The 22009-nt window shown below is 40.5% G+C and overlaps 3 protein-coding genes across 5 annotated transcripts; 2 read left to right on the top strand and 1 right to left on the bottom strand.

Annotated features, from left to right (window-relative positions):
* The first annotated feature begins 3373 nt into the window (after positions 1 to 3373).
* On the top strand, positions 3374 to 7823 carry rnaseh2b (ribonuclease H2, subunit B). 3 transcript variants are annotated; one of them, XM_079667004.1, is made up of 11 exons: positions 3381 to 3693; positions 3920 to 3988; positions 4542 to 4649; positions 5536 to 5612; positions 6050 to 6164; positions 6241 to 6305; positions 6480 to 6585; positions 6804 to 6885; positions 6965 to 7010; positions 7228 to 7305; positions 7649 to 7823. In XM_079667004.1, exons 1-11 carry the CDS (start codon positions 3630 to 3632, stop codon positions 7757 to 7759), a joined length of 921 nt encoding a protein of 306 aa, XP_079523130.1. In that variant the 5' UTR covers positions 3381 to 3629; the 3' UTR covers positions 7760 to 7823. The 3 variants fall into 3 exon arrangements, with proteins under 3 accessions (XP_079523131.1, XP_079523130.1, XP_079523132.1); XM_079667006.1 differs by having other exon boundaries at positions 3383 to 3597; XM_079667005.1 differs by lacking the exon at positions 7228 to 7305 and having other exon boundaries at positions 3374 to 3693.
* Positions 7824 to 8768: 945 nt separating this feature from the next.
* Positions 8769 to 12759, bottom strand: c9h13orf42 (chromosome 9 C13orf42 homolog). Its single transcript, XM_079667009.1, has 3 exons — positions 12336 to 12759; positions 12103 to 12247; positions 8769 to 10896 (listed from the first exon to the last, which is right to left on the bottom strand). The coding sequence occupies exons 1-3, from the start codon at positions 12741 to 12743 to the stop codon at positions 10652 to 10654; spliced, it is 798 nt and encodes a 265-aa protein (XP_079523135.1). The 5' UTR covers positions 12744 to 12759; the 3' UTR covers positions 8769 to 10651.
* On the top strand, positions 12743 to 16379 carry LOC307029708 (TLR adapter interacting with SLC15A4 on the lysosome; the record flags this gene model as incomplete). The annotated part of the gene is made up of 2 exons (XM_079665789.1): positions 12743 to 14482; positions 15418 to 16379. The coding sequence occupies exon 2, from the start codon at positions 15420 to 15422 to the stop codon at positions 16377 to 16379; it is 960 nt and encodes a 319-aa protein (XP_079521915.1). The 5' UTR covers positions 12743 to 14482; positions 15418 to 15419.
* Positions 16380 to 22009: the final 5630 nt, after the last annotated feature.

Below are 22009 nucleotides of genomic sequence, written 5' to 3'. Positions count from 1 at the left end.
GCCTCACACAGAGCAAGTGATGCTGGGAATGAGGAGTCACCATCCTGTGGGGTGAAGAGGAAAAATACTTTACGGGAAAGAATATCTGTCAATGAGAGAACTGGCGAGGAACCTTATATGTGTGTGTGTGTGTGTGTGTGTGTGTGTGTGTGTGTGTGTGTGTGTGTGTGTGTGTGTGTGTGTGTGTGTGTGTGTGTGTGTGTGTGTGTGTGTGTGTGTGTGTGTGTGTGTGTGTGGGAGTGGGAGTGGGAGTGGGAGTGAACATGAGCCATGTGTGCTAAAACTCAGACTTTACAAACATGCATACGGGAACAGTATTTGGGGGATTTTTTTGCATTCCCGACATTCTTTCCTGTGAATTTCCAGTCAAAGCTCTGACATCACGAGGGGGTTCCACATTCAGCTCCCGCTTGCTCAATATCCCACCCATATTTGGAAGTGAGAGGAAGGGAATCCCAGATGATGACTCAAAGGCTTCGGCTGCCAAGGGGAATTCTCTCCACATCTGTTTTTGTGTGTGTGTGTCTGTGTGCATGTCTAGTATTAGTGTGTACATTATGTCCTTGATCTGTGGGGATTTCAATATGTGGCTTTGACAGCTGCATGAAAAAACTGAATCTATACAGAAAAAGTAGCACCCGTTGTGATGCTGTCTTTCTATTTATAACCTGCTTCTCTTGGCAGCCATGACAGTTACAATTTCGTAATTATGAATGCTTATTAAATCAGCTTTTTCACTTTGGACATTCTGAAAATAAAAGATGAAGCCATAGCAAACTCTAAGAGGAGATACTTCACCATGGTCTGAAGTTAATCATTTGCTTATATCTTATCTTGTGTGCGTTATCTGTCATGGTTTACCTTCACACTAACACAGTAGCAGTTGAACAGTGTCTGTGTGTCACTATGGAAACAGAATGTTGTCAGTTGTTTCCAATGGTTTTGTTGTTGAGTTTTTAGCTGTAATGACACACCTTGTTTAGTCATAATGATGGGTAAGTGGTTTTACTCTATCTTCTCACAACTCCTACAAAGTGGGTAAAACTACTCCTTTTGTAATGCAGAGCCAGTGATGGAAAAATGTACCCATACCATATTTAAAAATATTCTGTAAGTAAATGTCCTGCATACAACATCTTACTTGAGTATCTCTATCCCCCTAAGTGTCTCAGTCGTAAAGCTCAATTAGCAACTAATGCTGTCAAATAAACAGATTTGAAAGGTACGATGTTGGCTTCTAAAATGTAGCAGAGTAGAAGTATAAAGTAGTGTAAATTGAAAATATCCAAGGAAAGTACAAGTATCTCAAAATTGTCCTTAAATACAATCCCACCACTGTGCACAGCACACATGGTGGCGACCTGACCGTTTGAGGCTGAGTCGATATGTAAAGCTGTAACCAGTCACTGCATTGGACCACCACCACAAATGACGCCACAGAGATGGATAGGACCATGGGGCTGTTCAATGTGCTCAGCAGAGTGTGACCAACCGTCCACCGCCTGCTGGCTGCAATAAACTCTATACCTCCACGGAGAAGTTTATTGGAATCATTTAATTTCTAGAAAGAAGTAGTATGCTCAAAATGAATGACATGGGGAAGGAGGAAGGGGAGATAGACAGATCAGACTTTGGTTATGTTGAATTTCTCATGCTTGTTTTTTCTTATATTTAGGATTGCTTTTATCTTGACTTTCTCTTTGTTGGAAGTCTGACGGATAAGGATTTCTGTGTGGGAAAGGGGTCTAAGATTTACGATCTAAGAAGCCATATTGGGGCCTAAATTTAGACCCACTTTGTTCTCCTCTGCATGCCGGTGACAGAGGACTCGGCTCTCTGGGGCTGCCTGTGGTCCAGCGTACCAGAAAGGCCGCTGTTGTTCTCCCTGGCAGTCAGAAACGCAGACGTTCCCTCAAGCAACCCAAAAAGAAAGAAAGCTTTCATGGAATATTCTGTTTAGCCGCACAGACTGTTGTGTATGATACTCCCGGGACCCATAAAGCAAGTAATTCACAGACAATATCTCACCCACGCTCTCTTTGCCACAGACTACAGCACCATAAATCTATCTGATTTCAAGGAGGAGACAGTGTTCAAAGGGTTGAGAGCGTATGTTGATCGAATCTGACCTAAAAAAAGTGATACAAGGCACAATAAACTGAAAATGCAGAAAAAGATCACAGGAAAATGAGCAAGTCAGAGAAACATGAAACCCTAAGTCACCCTGCGTAGGATCTATAGTTTTCCTCTACGTCATGCTGCTCCACCACAGGGACGCTGTAAAGGCAATGTTTAAAACTCAGTCACCAGTACACAAATCCCTCCCATCCTCATTACCAAAAGAAGCTAATTAAAAACCTGTTAATAGGATGTGCTGTGGGTGTCTTTAGGGGAGAGGGAAATCAACAACTCAAGCCATATATATCAGAGGGACCCCCAAACAGTTTAACAATCTGATGACACAGCTAAAGTCATCTAATTGGGATGAAAACTCACCCAAGCACAGTCGTGTAATACATAGTGGTTTGAGCATGCACATGAACAGTGAGAGAAGGAGAAAAAAACAAACAAGTGACTCACTGAAAACCAACTGGGACACACAGTGTCATATCCTGAGAGAGAGAGTGAGAGATGCCCTCCTCTCACTGAAGGACAGATGGATCGCCCAATCTGCTGTGTGCAAGTGTGCCAAAGGACAGTGGTGGAAGAAGAAGCCTATCTTAAGTAGAAGCAGAAGTACTACAGTGCAGGAATACATTGTCACAGGTAAAAATCCTGCATTACAAATAATACTATAATTAAAATAGAAATGTATTAACATCAAATTGTATTAAATTAAACATTTTGTTCATGCAGTGGGTAAAGGTGGAGCAAATTGTACAGTCTCTGACAAGCTTGGCATACAATAATGTATCATCCTTTATGAGTTTTTTTCTCTTAGATGTAATAATATTAATGTTTAAAGTAGTAACAGTAGTTGTCAAACAAATGTAGTGGAGTAACATTTACAATATTTGCCTTTGACATGTATTGGAGTAGAAGTAAAGAAGCATGAAATACAAATACTACACTAGACCACATGTATACTGCCTCATAAAAAGTACTAAAGTATAGTAAGTGACTGGAAGGAACACTACTTACTTACTTTATTGCTAATTGTGAAGATCAAAAGGTTATTTAGAAACCTCCGTTCAGTGACTGTACTGTAAACTGTGCTGAAAAACGTTAGCATGTATTTATATCGAAGTTCTTGAGCGACATCTCGCGGTCTTACATAGAAACTACATGTTGAATGGCGTCACAACAGAATGTTCCACTGTATTAAAAAGGGGGAAACAGTGTGAATTAAAAGTCTATCATCGTGAGTTTTCCGCTTCATTTGGATTTGTTTCGAGACTGCAATATTTAATTTACTTTAAAACGCGTTTATAATCGCTTGTTTTAAGAATAAAAATAAAAATCAGCCTTTAGCGGTAAAATGAAAGTATTGTTTTCACCTGTGTTAGTAACGAAGAAAGTGCTCAGAGATACAGGCGCCTTTTCTGAGCTCATGTTGTAGGCCGACTGTTTTTAGCCACAATTAGCTTTCAGTCAATAGTAAGCCATCGCTTCAAGTTTAACAATACAGCATGGCTACTAAAAAGAAGCGAATGCCTAATATGCAAAATGATAGCTGGGTTGTCATTGCTGCAGGTAATTGAAGCAGTCATTCAATTTATGCTCACTAACTAAAGCTAGCTTGCTATTTCACGTTACGGAAATACAAAAGTTATTGATAACTGTCACCACGTAAATTACTCTACTAAAGGTTACATTTGAGTTATTATGCTTTGTTTTAACCACGCATTACAGGCACTATTGCATTACTACTTTGAGGAAGTCTAATGGAGGATCTTTTGTTTTGTTTTTGTGTCCCCAGACTCTGCCATCGACACACAGAAGCATGACAGTGAACCAGCTTTTGTGAGACTGAGGAACCCTGTTACAGGCAAGTCTTGTTATACATCTATTTGTGGCTGCAACTAACAATATAATAAGGCACTGAACAATGTGCATGTTAAGTTTAAATAGCCCTAGTGCACGTTATCAAAGCCAAAGCATTCCAGGTGTTGTCCAGCACATTTTAAAACCTTAGAAAATTGTAGTTTACTATCATATATGATTATGAAAATAACTTATTATTCACATGTAAAGGACAGAGATAATAGCATTCTAGACACTTTTTATAATGTTTGACTGTGCTTTTAGTAGTGCTATGGAGCCTATCACTGGATATAAACATCACTTTAGTTTGTATACAAGAAAACTCCACATGGCCCTTTTTAATTAATCAAATGTGTTGACCATCAAGCATCCAAGTGAGTGTTTGATGCTGCCCTAACCAATCTAAAACTGATTTAACATAAAGTCCACATATGATTTATTGATAACACAAGGATGTGTAAAAAATGAAGAATTTTTCCAGCAGTCTAATTCTGTATCTTGTGCATTTGCAGATGTGGTTGTGAAAGTAACTGTTCCTCTTTTGTTTTGTCCTGCAGATGCAGCGTCTCTGTATATGTTGAGTGGTGGTGATGTGCAGCTGTTTGAGGTCAAAGCGTTTGAAGAAGATTTCCACTCCTGGTTTGTTGGCCAGACTGTACAGAGAGGTTGGTTTCATGCGTCATTACAGTGTGAACTCAAGCTAATCATAATCATACACACTGCTACATTACTTTAAGTCTACTAATTGCAGTAATTCTAAGTAGTAGTAGTAGTACGATACGATAATACTTTATTTGTCAGATCAAGTCTGAAATTTGACTTACGTCATAGCAGCTCCATATCCAACATTAACAGACAAGTATCCAGACACAATACATGAAACACAAACAACAAACATTTAATATAACAGCACAATCAGTGAGAGACAAGCTGCTCAAAGAGCCTTCAGCGTGCATTTGATCTGGGATTTAGCTCTGTATTTACTGTGAGGATTGACTGATGCACGAAGGAGTGCTTCAGTCTGACTTTATTGAATGGTGGGACCCTGTATCTCCGATTATGGCAGCAGTTCATACTCACTGTTCAGAACATGGTTTGGGTCAGAGATGATGTTGTTGGAGAGCCTCACTAGGTTGTTATGATGAGTCATAGAGTCTCTGACAGGGTTGACCAACAATCTTTGAGCAGATTAGTAGTAGTAGCAATAGTTTTGTACCAAACACTTTGAGCAGCTTGGTTCCACTTACAGAGCTCTAAATAAGCCAATCATCAATGCAGGAACCTCACGTGCATTAGTCATAAAAACTAAAACAAATATCCAACATTTAGAGGAACAGTGACGACATTTGCCAAGCACAGACAAACAGCATCTAGAAAGACAAACTGCTGACACAAAATAAGTATAACCATCAGATCTGTGATTGACAACAGGTTCCCAAAAAAACACATACCTTTTATAACTGTGCGTTTTAAATATTCAGAAATGCTGCACCTTTATTCTGTAATTGTACCTATGGTCATGATTGAACCATGTGTTTATTTCATCAACAGATGGGAGACTTCTCTTTGTAACACCAATGGATCCTCTCTATCTAATGTTGCCCTATTTGGTCAAAGTGGGCAAAGAGGTAAGAAACAGAAATCTGTGTAAATGTGTGTATATACGACTCATTTTGAAATTGTCAGAAGGTGTTAACGCTGGTGATTTGATATCACATTAGTGCATTTACTTTACCAGAATCAAGGATCCGCTACAAAATTGAATGGTTCTCTTCATTGGCCGAAGCTACATCCTTATCAAAATCGGGCTGTAGTGTTTCTGTAATTCTGCTGACAAACAAACAAACAAACAAACAAACAGAGAACGTAACCAGCTTAATAGAAGTAATAATTACAGGGGTGGCCCTCACAACATATTCATTGACAGTAGAGGATAAATAGAGGGCCCCTGATATGACTTAAGCATTGTATAAATGATAGTAAATATTATAAGTTCAGTAATTGAAATGTTGTAACTTACTCCTCACATATGAAGGACGTTTAATGATCTTGTCCCTCTGCTCAGGGGAAGTTCCAGCCCTTGGTTCAGGTCGTTATGGACGAGGACTTCCCGGCCTGTCCGAGGCTGCTGAGCTGCACACGTGCCCTGTCCTCCCTGCACCACATTGCAGAGGAAAAAGGTGAAGTTTATAATATAAATGTTCCTCAGCTATTATACTGATTGCATTGTTTAAATATTGTTTTTCATAATTCCAGAGGTGGGAGGAGTCAAGTTTCATCGCTACAGTCAAGAGAAGACGATGAATTGGTTGAAGAAAAAGGTCAAAACTCACCTTATTTTAGACGAACCATTTTTGTTCAGTCATTAGAGAGCAAGTTGTTTTTACTTCAATGCTACTCAAAAAGATCAGAACAAATGTGCATGTAAAAAAATCACGGTTAGTTTTACAAAGCAGAATTTCATACCATTTTCTTTACTTTTTTTTTTTGTGTAGGTGGAGAGGACAGTCACTGTGCTCAAAGCGAGAAATATATCTGTGGGAGAAGGAGTCAAATCCACAACCTACATCAGAGTGAAGTCCGAGTCAGACTACCATCCAGGTGAGTCACTTTTACTTCACACCACTTCCCTATTATGTCCCATCTCAACACTGTGGGAAACTCCCGTCTCACCTTCCTATGAAAATAGAAGCAGGACATGATGTTGACCAATAGATGGCAGTAATATTGCACCGTTTACATCTAAGGGTTATAAACCTCAAACAGCATTTTCCCCACCACTAAAGTATTGTTGATTACTGTCAATGTGTTTGATACAGAGGACTTCCTACGCTACGCTCATGGCATCCTATCAGAGTACCTCAGTGAAGACCTCAGCAAAGCCCTCCTCAAACACCTGCAGTAAGTTTAGACATCTATTACACTTTATAATCTTAATTATTAACAGGGGTGATCAAGCCTGCCTTTTTCTACTCCACAGGTTACCAGAGCTCACAAGCCCAAAGGAGCCAGAACCTCCTGCCAAGGTATGTGAGCGGCTCTCTAAGAAGTGTAACGTTAATATAGCTGTTATATACTCTTTCTGCATGCTTTAAACTCAGTGTATTCTTTCTGTAGTGCTCCACCTCATTAAAATTGTGGCATTGTGCTTGTGTTTTCTAACCCGTGCTGTACGGTGCTTAGTGGGTGTTCTCTTAATCAATGAAAAAAAGGAAAAGCTTGTCTTACTTCCTCCTTCTGCAGAAGCGGAAACTTTCTGAATTACCTGTGGAGGCTGAAGAGGACTACACTAAATTCAACAGTGCAGACTTTGCGCGGAAAGTGAGTTTATACGGAGCTGCCGGAATAGACCAAAGAATCAATGGAGGAACCTGAGGCATTGATCACTTGCTTTGACTATATCATAATAACTTATGGGCTTATCTTTGCTTTCATCTCTGCAGTGTCGAGTAAAAAACCTTGAGTGATTGTTAGCATAGCTCTTGTTTGTTGAAGGTTTTCTTTCAGCTTTGTGTGTAGTACATATGGGTTGAACTGGCTTACCTTGCGGCGACATGTTTTTCTTAGCTTCTATAGAAGTAAATGATGTGTGATTAATTCCCTACTGTGTCTCTGCAAAGGTGTTGAGTCGTATGGTATTGATCTTTTTTGCCCTTTATTCCAGCCGCCAAAGAAGATGACTGCAGCTCAGAAATCTCTGGCGAAAGGGGACAAAACTGGCATGAAGTCGATGTCCTCCTTCTTCAGCCCCAAAGTCAAAGCCGAAAAGAAGTGAATGTTGTTTAGTTCCTGGTTTTGTATATGAATCATTTGTAATAAAGAAAAGAAAATGTATTGGACATATGCTCTTCATTTTGATTCATGGTTTGAATGAGAATTAAAAATGAATATTTGCATGTAAATTAGCATTTTAAACTCATTATTGTTTGTATTTATATACGACTTTACAGTACACATTTGAGCAACTTGTTATACTTCTACCTCTTAAGATATAAACTGTTGTACCCAGTGGCGAGCCGTGACTTTTATACCTAGGCCCTCTGATGATCCGATTTAGATTTATGATAGACATGTGGATATTATCAGGCTGAACAAAACGTGCATTCATCTAACAGGTTCGTTTTCCACAGACCCTATTTCCAGCTATTTTCCAAAATCCTATGGAGAAATCCCATTGCTTTTTTTGTCGAGGGAATCCGAGTGCAGCTTATCTCCGGGTTTTAGGACGCGTCACTGCACCACTTGCATAGACTTCACAGCGGGCGGAACTTGTCATAAAGTCCGCGAAAATAAAGCCCACCCATTTAGAGGGAAGATATGATTGGTCAATTGTACTGTCATTTGACAAGCTCTCTTGTTGAGTTACTATAGCGGGCCCTCTGTGAATCTACAGAGGGACCAACAAGCTCTCCCATCTTCACATAACTCGCAGAGACGGCATGTAACCCTTCACATTCCAACAGAAACTGAACAGGCAGATTCAAAGGATTTATTTCTTTGGAAATGTTATTTTAAATACAATTAAATCAAGTTATTTAGGTAAAACTAATGAAATATAAAAAATAATATTTAAAAGAAAATGTTTTTTTTTTTAATGTTTTCAAATATAATTTTTTAGAATATCTTAGGCCCTCACAGAGGGCCTCGAGGGCCCTGACGGCTCGCCACTGGTTGTACCCTTTTTTCTCCAGTACATTTATTTCTTTAGTTACTAGTAACTTGATATCAGCTTTAACAAATTACTCCCATGCTGGGCAAATACATCCAGAAATGCCATCATTGCACATTACAAAAATGTAACTTTTTTTCTTATTGGGTGAATTGAACCTTTAAAGTCAAAGTCAGCTTTATTGTCAACATTTCTACATGTGGTATACATACAGAAATCTTGAAATACCGTTTCTCGCAGTCCATTTTAACTCCAGGAAACGAACAGAATAACCTTAGCTGGTTTTGAACTTTTTCAGTCAGTGCAGCCTTGGGACTCGCCTTACAAATCCAATCGTCTCTCAGACTTTTCATGCAGGAGAGAAACATGTTTACCTTTCAGCCGGCTTGAAGGACATTGTTGCAATTTACCGCTGGCTTTGATTCCTCAATTCAATGGGAGTCTGCAGGGCCAAACCATGGACTGTACTAGACCTAAACTCCATACAGTACCATCACGCTATTATATTTCCTTTTTCCTATTTAATTCAGTTTAAAGGACATTTGAACAATGCTACTGATGCATGGGTTGAAGGCAGGCGTAATGTGAGGTGTCTTTAAAGAAGTCTCATTTATAGTGGCATATAATTGATACATATAAATCACATAATAAATGTTATATTAATCTGCTAAGGTTTAAAGCCCTGAAACAAACAACACTTTATTGGCTTTTCACAGAAGATGTATTGACATGTCAGAACTGGAAGGAAACCAGAGAAGGTCGTTTCTGAAGACCCTGCAGCGTGAATAGTGGATGTTGAAAAGCAGACACTAAACTGGATTGCTGGCTTTTATAATAGAAAAATACCAATACTGTGTGAAAGATGTTAAGGTATTTAAGGTATAAATGGAGTTTCTTGCTGAAAGTGTGAATATGTAGACAAGACTTCATGAATTTGAATATTTCCAAGTCCTGTATGTTTCAGCTTTTCAAATAATTGCATCAAATTAAGCCTAAGCGTACTTTTTTGAACTGCTTCTCAGTACAAATATGACTAAACCAAGAGAGAAAAGACTTTGCCGAGTGCATTGATGTAGATTTTATGTGAGAATGGGAGCAGTTAAATAAACATTGTCTGCTTTCTTCCAGAAACATCCTGTCTCAGTTATTATTGGGGTCTGTGCTGCAGCTCCTTGTTTCCCATCTCACTTTCAGGCTCTGTGCCAGATGTAGAAGTCTGTCTGCTTCAAATGCTACATTGTATTAAAGAGCACACATTTTTCCTACTTTTTGTATCCTAAATTATGTTCTGAAAATGTTTAAATATTTTCTTTTTATTGTCATGCACTTTTGGAATGTTTTGATGTTGGAAGGACATTTGTAAGCTGAATATTTGAAACATGTTTAGTGCCAGTAAAGATAACGTGAGAATAATAATTAAGACTTGAAAGAACAAAGATAGTGAATAGAGGTGGCTGCCTGTAGCTGACTTCTGCTGATAGCGGCTGAATTCATGCTCCTAGTTTTGGGGTCATGATATTGTGCATGCTGGTTCTTCGTAACAGTATCAAGGCTTACTGGCAACCTTGAATACAACGGAGAAATTGTTCATGTTCTCAGTGCAAGCCATTGTCAAGTCAAAAGTGTCTCAGGGTAAAAAACGGCAGTATGTTGTTGGCTGGACCGATATCTTTTTTTTACAATTTGCTTTATTAAAATAATTTTGAGGACATATTACGCTAATTCCAGGTTCATATTTGTATTTTGTGCCTTGAGTGTTACATAGAGATGTCACAATGGAGGTATTTCAGAGTGTGTGGGATTTTAGCCTTTGCAGACCATTTACATGCACACAAATCTATATAACTAAAGGAAAGGGAAAACCCCAAAAAGCACTATGGGGCCTCTTTAATTGTCCGGATGGAGTTTGAGCAGAGCATAGTGCAGGTCCATACAAACTGGGTTGAGCTCTTCGTCAGCAGAGTGGCAGTGCCGGTGGTTTCGAATGTCCATCAAGCTTCACTGCTTTTTTAATTTGGGTTTGAAGCGCAGAGTCTGGAATGCGCTCTCCACCACTTTGGGCAGATGGATCGGGTTCCTCTGCAGCCGCAGTCTGCTGCTGGTCGACCCGCTCTTGTTTTTCTTCTTAGAGACACTTTCCTTGGCACACACGTGAACTTCCTTCTGCTTGGAGTCATCCGCGACCCGAGGAACCCGTAGGACCCAGTTAGAGTGGAGGTCGTGTTCGGCAGAGCTGGAGGCCACTGTGGGAGAGAGCAGAGCCGAGGGCAAGCACATTAGTTGAAGCTGAGGGCAGTCGTTTTGTGACCAGAAGCTTTCTTTACTGGACATTAAGAATCTGAACCATTTGAACTCAGCAGCAGCCGTTTGTATCGGATTAATTTGTTGATGTATAGATTACCATCTGGAAAGATTATTTTACAAATGATGTCATGCTATCTCAATCTTTAACACACTATATGTCATTTTTGTTGCCATTATGGGTTCAAATAAGTAGGAGTTTGTCGGTGTTGTGAAGTAGTGTGGGATCATGGGAGATGACATCCTTTGTTGTCATTGCAGTCATATTCACGGTTAGGATTCTTTTGGCCTTCAATATTCAGGTTTTTAACCCCTCTACAGAAATATTCAAAAGATCTCCTCCTCTCCAAACCAATGCACACGGTTAGTAAAACGGGTGGAAACAATTAACCATATCGTTTTATGTAAATAATCTGTGTTTCCCAAGTGGAAAAAGGCACAGCTACGTTTCCTCTGCTTGTTTCCCTGATAACTTAAAATCTAGACGTCCGACAACTAAACCCCTAATGTAGGTAAAATATAGTTAAAACAACAAAGACCTAAATATATACCATGACACACACTATGCGGCTGTGAGGTGGTGCGGTCGAAAGGGTTGTTGGTTTGATTCCAGGTCCTGCAGTCAACTAAACCCCAAATTGATGTGTAAATGTTAGCTTCCTTGAACTTCATTGTTATTGTATTAAATTATGTATTGGGTTCAAATTGTGACTGCATTCATATGAAAGCAACTTTTTTAAATAACTAATAGAAGATGCAAATACATCAAATAGATATATAATAAAGTACAATTATTAAGCAAATATACTGATATGACATGACAACCCTGATCATCTCATTCACAGTGGTGGAAGAAATGTTTAGTGCCATTAATAAAGTAAAAGTAGGTGAATATTATATTTTGTGTGACAAGTATCCAAAGTGAAATAACCAAAGTCCTCATTAGGCATAAAAACAATCCCAGTTATCTTTGCATTTTAATTTATTGTATCATGGGCTAATTATTATGAATGCACTTTCATTCCACCATCGATTGTCTAACCCTGAATACAACCATGTTTAGTGTCCAATCTTTATTTAGTAGTAGAAGGCTTGCAGGCCCTAAACCCCAGCACCATTTCAGCTATACAAAATCTTTCCAAACTCACCTATGAAGTCCACATCTGCGTGTCCATCATCCATATACGATTTTCTCAGAGGTTCGCTGTCACAGCCGGCGATGACTGCATCAAAGAACTGCAGCGAGTCCTCCACGTTGGGGACGGGAGGCGCTGAGGGTTTGGCTCGTGATATCTGCGGGGGGGGAAAAATACAAAAACGGGAGAACATTTGTCTTTGATATTGCCTGCCATGTGCTCTGCTTTGGATGATTTAAGCTTACCGTTCCTTCCTTTGTAGGCGGAGCAGGTGCATGCTTCTTCTTGGAGGACACTTTGGCCTTGGAATCCTTACTTTTGAAGTCACTCACGCTCTTTGTGTACTGCCGTCTCAAAGCCACAAGTGCTTCCAGGTACTCCAGGCAGTTCTGATTCTGAGAATAGAGCCAAATCCTGTCCTCTTGTCTCTGATAGTAGTACAAGGTCGACTCGATGCTCACTGTGCTTTTGCTGCGTTTCAAAGTGGAGCTCACGACTTGAGTTTTCTCTCCCACCACGAGCATGGAGGTGCTGCGGACCAGCCGGACGGTGCAGGCGCTGTGGTAGTCCTGCTCCGACCGAACCCCCCCTTCATCCCCCCCTCTGGGTCCGTGTTGGTTGGGACGAAACACATTGTTAATCTTCCTGAACATCCCTCTAAACAAAGTATTTCAGGGTCACAGACATATCCTTAGATTCCTCAGTGTTGGTGAAGCATCAATCCATATTCAGCCCCCTTAAAGCCAGACAATATGTCTCAGAGGAAACGAAACTTCACTGGAGCTCTTCACTGTTGCTGTCCAGGGTGCTGAAATGGCCAAATGGCTGCTCTCTGGTGACACAAAAGCAGGTCAGAGTTTCTGGTAGTCTTTAATGTTTTGGGGTGTTGCTCAGCGACATCGCTATGACAACAGGTCGGTAACCCTACACTTAGTGCTGCCATTACTACAGCGCAGCCGGCCTGTGTCAGATATCCTGAGTCATACTGGACTCTGTGGGCAAAATAACAACAACCAGCAGTCTGACTGACTGTAGCTGCACCTCTTGAGGCAGTGAATGCTTCCTTAATAAAGAAGACAGCATAAAAGAAGATGCAGGCATGTTAAACTGTTCACATTCCTGGGTTTGAATTCAAATATGATAAAGATCAGACGATGCTGAGAGGTGAAACTCTTAAAATGCTTGTGTGTATATGAAAGATGAAATAAGAAGAGAAAATAGAAGAATCTATATCAAAATGATACATTGAGTTGTGTGAACCACTTGGATATTGTTACAAACACCAGAAGTGATATGATCTTGACTTATGTCTAGGTTTCCTCACCTGATTAATAATAAAACACGCTCTCTCGTGTTTCATGTGCCTCTAATGATGTCTTCCCTTCTGAAGGCAGAAGACGTCTGAATACAAGAGTCTGAACTGAAGCGAGGCGTACATGCAGACAAGGAACTGTCACTTTGGAAAAATCCCGGCACATGAATATCTAAAGCTGGAGGGTCTCCATTACGGTACCAGATAACTGATTTAAAGGATAGATGATTCAAACAAAAGGAGGGGGAAAAGTGGTGAGATTAAATATCACAGAAAGGCACAATCATGTTTACGAAAGCAACACCATTTACTTAGCTGAAGAGTAATGGTTTCAAGGAGGAAATGAAGACATGTGGTTACCTAACACAGCGTGAAGTCACATTTCTGCTTTTGGAGTCAAGCGAGTAGCTCTAAAATGCAGTTATTCAACATAAAAGCCTCAAACAAAGTCCTCAAACAGAGATAACTCAGAGTGTGTGATGGGACTTATCAGAAAACGAAAACAGGAAGCAGCAACTGTCGACCTTTCAGTTTCCGGATCATTTGTATCATATTAAATATAACTTTCTCTTCTGGTTTTAACTTGACCTCAAATCGCACACCTGTTTCTTTTTACGTAGAAACAGAACTTCTGTGGTTTCCTTTTACAGTGTAGTTTGCATGTAGAGAATAAAACATCTGCCATTTCACTTCATGTTGCAAGAGGACAAACTGAAGCAGAGGTTGATACATATTTATTGTAAGGAGTTAAACAGATATCGTTTTAAATAGTACGAACTACAGCAGGATATGCTCAGCCTGATATCAGCATGCAAAAGGAGGAGGTAGAGTATACTCAGGATTCAGCCAGCTGCAACAATAAGTGTGCAGAAATGGGAAGAAAGAAAAACATCGACCATTCCCACTTCCTCTAAGGGTGGTTTATAAACAACCTATGAACGCACCGTTACTCATGCAGACACATTGGGTAGGCTGTGCGATAGACACATGTAATGTTTATAAGAAGTTCTTTGTGACTGAGGAACAACATTTTGCACCCCGAGGTGAACGCTGACCCAGAGACGCTGATTCTGCTCCAAGGTAGGTTCTTGTTTTTAGAGGAATATGATTCACCTTTGTGATGGTTAGCTGAGGTTAGTTGCACTTTCATCAAATGCTCCTTTGGACAGTCTTTTTTTTTCTATTTGGGAAATCAATATGTTACCTATAGCTCACCCTCAGAACTCTAAATCATTCATAGGATCATTTGACACTCAGATTGGAAATCATTCATAAAGTCATCAATGGTCTGGTGTTAGACTGTAAATGTAATGTATCTGTTTTGTGCCGTTTTATTTGTTTTTGTTGAGTTTTGTGTATTTCTTTAGCAAACTAGCTGAGGCGGTTTATTCTCGGGCGCAGAACATTAGTCCATGCTATATGTTTTTTTATGTACGATAGGGCTGGGTGATAATTCCATTTCATCTTTTTCATCCTAAATGGGATTGTATTGTGATTACATCATATATCATATGTTGATACACAATTAGAATGAATAGCACATACGAAATACATTTTTTTAAGATAGTCTGATGAGACGAGATGAGAGGGGATATCATTTGGAGATGCAGGGCTGCACAAATTGGAAAAGATACCCAACTGCGAACATTTTGACTGATGTTGTCAATCTTGAAGGGATACTTTCTTTGCAACATTATTGCTACAAAAATATTTTTAAAAGATGAATTTGATTGAAGAGGATCTCTGCCAAAAAGATAGGTATCTGGATGTAAGCCAGGATGTCTCTGCAGCTCCACAATACCTCTTTTATAAAACATGCTATATTGATGTCATTCTGAAAATATGAATGGCATATATCAGGAAGAAGATTTCGGCCATATTACCTAGCCCCAATATAAATACAAATAACAGAATGTAAATCTGCAGTATCATGGAAGATGCAGCTTACCACACACAGCAGACTGACATGCCGTGTTAATAACTCTGATTCTGAGAATGTCATGTTTTCCCCGCAGCCATGCTTTGTGAGAGCAGATTGTTGAGAATGACCTATGGCGAGCTGGAGGAGCTGGATCCTCTCCCTCCTCAGCACGCTCCCCAGAGTGTTTACGGTGTGCCGAGAGCAGCTGCGACCCTGGTGCCCGGCTCCAGCAGACACTCTCCACTCCTCCATCACAATTCCCCCGAGCTGACGGGTTGCTTGGACAACGCCAGCGATCCGGTGGAGTTGTACATTTCCCCGCTGCAGTCCTTTGACGTCCTGGCAGCCCGGCCATGCAGACAGATCTCCCCGGAGATAGAGATCCCGGCTCTGGCCCGCTCACTTGGCGACGCTCCTTTCTTGGTCCCCTCCTTCTGTCAGAGCATCTGCCAAAATTACAGCGACCTCCATATTGGAGGCGACCATGTGCTGCCTCTCTCCACCAATGACGGTGAGATCCGAGTCTGTCCTAAGGCGAAGGCTGAGGGGCCTTTCCTCCACTCCTGTGATGTCCCCTCAGCTGTGGAGGACTCTCTCCCAGGACACGCATCTCAGGGTGGGCTCCTGCATCCTCTGAGGGGGGGCTCAAATCGCTGGAGACTGGGCAGTGCCCGAGATCGTAGCTTTTTGTTCCAGGGCCGTGAAGGTCCGTTCTCCAACTCTCTTCTAAATCACTACCTGGAGCAGAAACTGTTGGATTTGTACCAGCAGTACATGATGGAGAACATGGCCAGGGAAAGGGCCCCTGGTTCTGACTCAGACCCCATCCCTCTGCTGGGCTCAGAGCTGGTCCTCACCAGCCTGGACGAGATCACTCTGCAGCTGAGCCGGGAGGGGAACCTGGAGGCCGGCCTGGCCAAAGACCTGGTCCTCAGCTGCCTGCTGCGGGTGGCCGGAGACATGCATTCCAGCGAGATCAGCACCCCCTTCCTGCAGATCTCCAGTGAAGTGTCCAGGGAGCAGCTAACAGAGAACAGAGAGGAGAAACCGCAGTGAGAATTCTCACTTTCAATATAGGTTGGTCACCAAAATAAAAGATTAAACTAACAACTTGTGTTTCTTTTCTAGTTTTTCGATAAGCTGTGGAGAGGATGGTGTCAGATAAATCTGATCACCAATGTTATGACAATCTAATGTGTCATCATTTAAGTTGTTTATGGGCTGGTGCATTTTTCACTTTCTAAAAAGGACAATAAAGACAGGAACTGAAAACTGAAACTGCTCTCAGCATGTTCAAACTGCTAAGTCTTTGCATAACGATAAACATAAATGTCTCCCTATGGTTAGGGACAAGTGAAGAAGAACATGGTCTCAAGTCCTTTAGGGAACTTTATATACAAGTTTGAAAATCAACAGGTTTTCTCCATTATCTTTTATTTAAATGGAAAAAACTCATGCTGGAAGCAGAGATTCCCTCCACCTTAAAATGTATTTTGCTTTGAGTCTCTTCACCTGGTTGTCTGACCTTCTCTGTGAATAATAATGTGCAGAGATTGACACTAGAAGGGCTGTTTGAATTGAAATACATATATTTTTGTAAAAGCATGTGGTTCAATATGCGGATGTGGAAACTTGAAACCTCCCATGCATATACCTATAAATGTAGTTTTTCAGATAACCAGGAGGTTTCCAGTAGTCGAACTTGAAAAAAAAAAAAAAATGGATTCTGGATTCTCAAAGAGTTTGAAATTGTAGAAGTCTTAATATCCCTCTTAAAACATATGTTTGAAGGGCTCTTCAGCTACCTGTTCATATGCTAAGAGTCTTGACATCCCTGATCAGAAGATGAGAAGTAAAATAAAAATCACAGAGCAAGCCATTTTTACCGTGCACAATCAGATAGTATTAAATGCCACCATTTTGCTTATGAATAAATATATATTGTTGTCGTGCCTTAAGATGTATTACACATGTTGGTCATTCCCATGCTCTGCTGCCGATGATGAAAAGTCATTAATGAGTCTGCAGTTTATTAAATGGGCACAAGGGGGAAGCATTATCACCTTACTTATTAACCCCGATGACTTTGACACACACCTTCTTCTCCTTTATTTTATTCCTCCTCCTCTTCACCGTCTATCCCCTCCCTCACAACATCCATCCATCCACTAATGCTATATCATCTGCTAATCCATGATGTCATCAGGACTCAGTTGTAAATCTGAAGCACACAGGCAAATGTAACACTGTGTCTGATACTGGTTTCTAAAGCTTGAGATAAGGTTATCTTCACCTCGTGATTTATTTTTAGGGAACATATTGCGCTAGCACAAATGAGAAGCTCGGCAGGGCTGCAGACCGATGCAGGGACAATGTTATTTGTTCAGGTTTCCACGTATTCAAAAGGGCTTAGAAAGACCTGCAAGTCTATTCCAGCTTCGTGCAGCCGTGGCCTTCTGAGGCAGCGTTTGATCAGCTTCCTTGTTTCCTGTCCAAACAGAGAGCCACAGGAGGAAACTGTGTTTACCGAGCCGCAGTCGGAGCCCTGTGAAGTCTCAAGGCCGCCGAGACACATGTTTGGTATTTCTGCTTCTATCCGGATTGAACATTCCAGGTACATGTTAGAGGAACCGAATCCTTACAGACCTAAACAAAAACACGCTCGTTTATATAAATATGATTCACCTGATGCCAAGCTCGGCATCGTGAGCGCATTCAAACAAACTGATTCCACAGACCCTGGAAAAATGAAAAACAGACGACTCTTATTCCAGCGGAGGTTAGGAATTGTTTACAGGGATGAAGGTAAAGTTACACACTGCAGTCTCTTACACACACAAGCTGCCAATATTTACCCTGAGATTCACCAAATTACACCATTTATTTACCTTTCCTTGTCAAAAGCTTAACAAATCTCCCACTGGGTGTTTTTATTTAGCTGAAAAAAGCATAAATAGAAGGGCCAAGACGTTTTTTATTGTCTGTAATTAGCAGCAGCTTTCCTCTTAGAGAAGAACTGAGGTCAAAGAATAAAAGGTTAAAGGCATGAAATGAGAGCAGGGCCAGAAAACGGATGAAACGAACTGCAGCAATTTAAAAAAAGAGAAAACACCTCACACTTCTCTCATGGTCTATAGCGATGAAACTAAAAGGGGAGGTTGAAGTGTTGGAGCGTCTTTCAGAGGTTCATAAAGTAATTTCCTTGTCACAAAGAGCTTTTAACATGGAGGGCGGTAAAGGCAAGGTTGCAAGATTTCATATCAAAACCAAGGTCCCGGATACACTCTCACCATTGTGGCTTTAATGCTCTGTAGCACTCTGTGGCTTACCTTCATTTAAAAAGCTTTTAGTATGTAGCCTTGTTAATTGGAGCAGTCATATAGTGTTTACTTAGAACTTTTTAAATCACAAAGGAGGAAAAACATTGATCACATATTTTCAAGGCTTAAAGATAGTCGAATGCTTTGAGCTCTTTTCTGTAGTGATACAGACATACGTTTTCATAAAAGGACATTTAAGCAAATAAATACGTTATAGCAGCTTTACATCAAATGAGCTAAGTGTACACTCACTAATGCCACACATGTGGAAACATTTTAGACTACAGTTTGTATGTGGAGACGTTTAATTCAATTAGGTCCAGAAGCTGTGCTCTCACTCCTAATTTCTTCAGCGGCCTTGAGCAAATGTGTTTTTTTTTTTTTCTCATCCAGCGGACTGACCTAATGTCGAAGTGGCAGCTTGCGGGAACATTTAATGACAGCCCCTGCTCTGTATCTGGCTGATTGACACCGGGACACGTAGGTGGTGGAACGGGAGAACACACATTTCCCGGTCAGTTAGCCGCTCAAGGTTGCAGCGAGCCTGCAGCGGCGAGCTTGACCTTGGCAGAGCTCAAGCAGACAGAGAAAGACCTTGAGAGACAGCAGGATCTGGCTCTCAAAGAGCTGGGGAACATAATGTAGTAATGCATGACTATATATCACAGTACACAGTGCCTGTATGTGACTGGCAACTGGATAGAAAAACACATTTGTGTGCACTTGTATGTTTATTCTTCTTCACTACGGACAGGGCCATATATGCTTCTGCAAAGTGGGTTTTATATTTCCCCCCCAACAATGCTAATGCTTTCTCATGGTCCTCTTTTATCTAATGACAAAAATATTGTGGTTATTATCAGCCTGACCCCGTTTTCTGGATGACATACTCATTCTCTTATCTTTTATTATTGTCTTTATCTGCTACGTCCTGATTGCATAAATCATTATGCAACACATGTCTTGGTTACAGAACTTTTATGGAGGAAAAAGGAATACGTGTTCACATCCACATCACACATTTTTGTGGAGCATTATGTATTACATGTTTACAAAGTTGATGGTTATATTATACAGATCCATTTTAAATCCAGTTTTGAATCATCTCAGGAATTCATTGTCGTCAGTAACATTAGTTGTAAGCAGCAGCATCTTTGTCAGACATTTTTGGATTGAAAATCATAAAGAATGCTAAATCCATCCTTGCAAATGTGGACCATCTCAAGTAAGACATTCCGTTTTCTGAAAGGTCCCCTATCATACTGTTTTTCATCAATATATTATAGGTCTCAGATATATACAGAACATGTCTCTGAAGTGTTGGGCTCCAAACACCTTGGTTGGTGATTGGCTAATGACAGGTTTTTATATAAATGGATCAGGACAAAAAGACTGAGAATCTTTTTTCCTGGAACTTTCAGAACCTCTCTACGCAGAGGGGACACATGTTTATGTATAAAAGAAAAAGTGTATTTTGCATAATAGGTGATCTTTAAGAGCAACGGGTCCAAGCTTTTCTTTATCCATACATCCATTGTTAACCACTAACCAGGAGTCGGGTCGTGGAGGGAGCAGTTCCAGCTGAGGGCCCCAAACTTCCTTTTCCCGGCCACATCATCCAGCTCTGACTGGGGGATCCAAGCAGCGTGGAGACATAATCCCTCCACCGGATCCTGGGTCTGCCCCTCGGTGTCCTCCCAGCCAAGAGGCATCCTTACCAGGTGCCCCAACCACCCCAACTGGCTTCTTTCTACATGAAGGAGCAGTGGCTCTACTCCCAGTCCCTCCCGGATGACTGAACTTCTCACATTATCCCTGAGGGAGATGCCAGCCCCTCCCGAGGAAACCTATTTCTACCTAGGGTTGCAAAGGGACGGAACATTTCCGGAAAGTTTCCATGGGAAGTTAAGCTGGGGAATTTTGGAACTATTCGATGCAAAATTCAACAAAAAACATGAAATTTCAACAGATTTTTTTTTCTTTTAATTTTTTTTAAGTTGAACAGAACAAGTTTTAATTATTTTATTGAACAATTATTTGTTTCATTGAAGAACGAAAACAGGAATGTTGAGTTAAATATTACTCATCCCCCCCAACCCCACTCATTAAAAAATTTACAAAAATGCACCCCCATCCAAAACCCCCCACAAAGTCCAAGTCAAAATGTTAAACGAAAAGAGCCCTTCTCCCTCCACAAAGTCCCATTAAACATGCAAATCTTCCTTCAAGCAATCCTCTGCATTTTGGCTAAACCCTTTCAGTCAATGGGCTCTTCCTGGGCCTCATCAACATCCAACTCTGAGTCTTCCTCTTCAGTGTCACTGTCCAGCCTTGTGGAGGATGGCTCTGTGTCCGGCACAGAGAGCCTTCGGTTTTCCCGAATGCCAACCAGTTTTTCCACTCTCACATTTGTGAGCCCCGTTTATTCCCATCAATTCCCATGGAAAGTTTCCTTCTTTGAAAATTCACGGAATTTTGAAACCCTATTTCTACCGCTTGTATTCGGGATCTCATTGTTTTACTCATGCTTTCCTTTAATCAACCTCCTCTAAATGAAATCAATTCCTATTATTTCAGTTTATTCTCTTCTTATCAAATGGACCTTTTATTGTAATCTCTATTGCATTTATATTACCAACACTTTAAAGTTTGAATTACTACGTTTTTTGTGTTTATTTTGTTGTGCTAACAAAGAAACTAATCATGTGCAACGACAAAGATCTGAACTGAACATCAGACTGAATCGAAGTTCAGATCCTTCAAGGTCAAGCACACACTATTTGAAAATGATTAAAACCCTGTACTTCACTCATGTAAGAGCTCTGAAACCATAACAACTATTTGATTCCTCTATAATTCCATGAAAAGCCCAAGGTCAATGGAACTTTAATAAAATGGGAAAATGTACAGTATGCAATCTTTGAATGCCGGGCCTTTTCAATCTCATGTTTTCTGTACATGTGCAATACAATGCAAGTTGGAACATAATTACTCCCTTGTACATAAGGGCGGATCAGCATGCTGTATAACATTGAAATACTTTATGAAATAAGGCCGCACAATGTTCTCATCTTGAGTACACAGATACTCTTGGCAGGACAAATAATGAACTATAAGCTTCTCCTATCCTCTATGCATTGTTTAAGCATAAGTTAGTTTGATTTAGTACACATTTATGCAGAAATATGCAACCTGCAAGCACAATATAAAGTGAAATAATACAGAACCAAGAGCTAGATGTGAACTTGGATCCTTGATACAAAACATTAGGCTTTAAAAAGGTCTCACCCAAGGCCTGTATCAATTCAGTATCAAATTATTTATCATATCAAACTCCTACCAAAGGAACTCAGTTTTGATAATTGT

Source organism: Notothenia rossii (assembly GCF_949606895.1).
Source record: "Notothenia rossii genome assembly, chromosome: 2".
Lineage (NCBI taxonomy): Eukaryota > Metazoa > Chordata > Actinopteri > Perciformes > Nototheniidae > Notothenia > Notothenia rossii.
The sequence above is the reverse complement of the archived record's forward strand: the minus strand, read 5'-3'. Positions and strand labels throughout refer to the sequence as shown.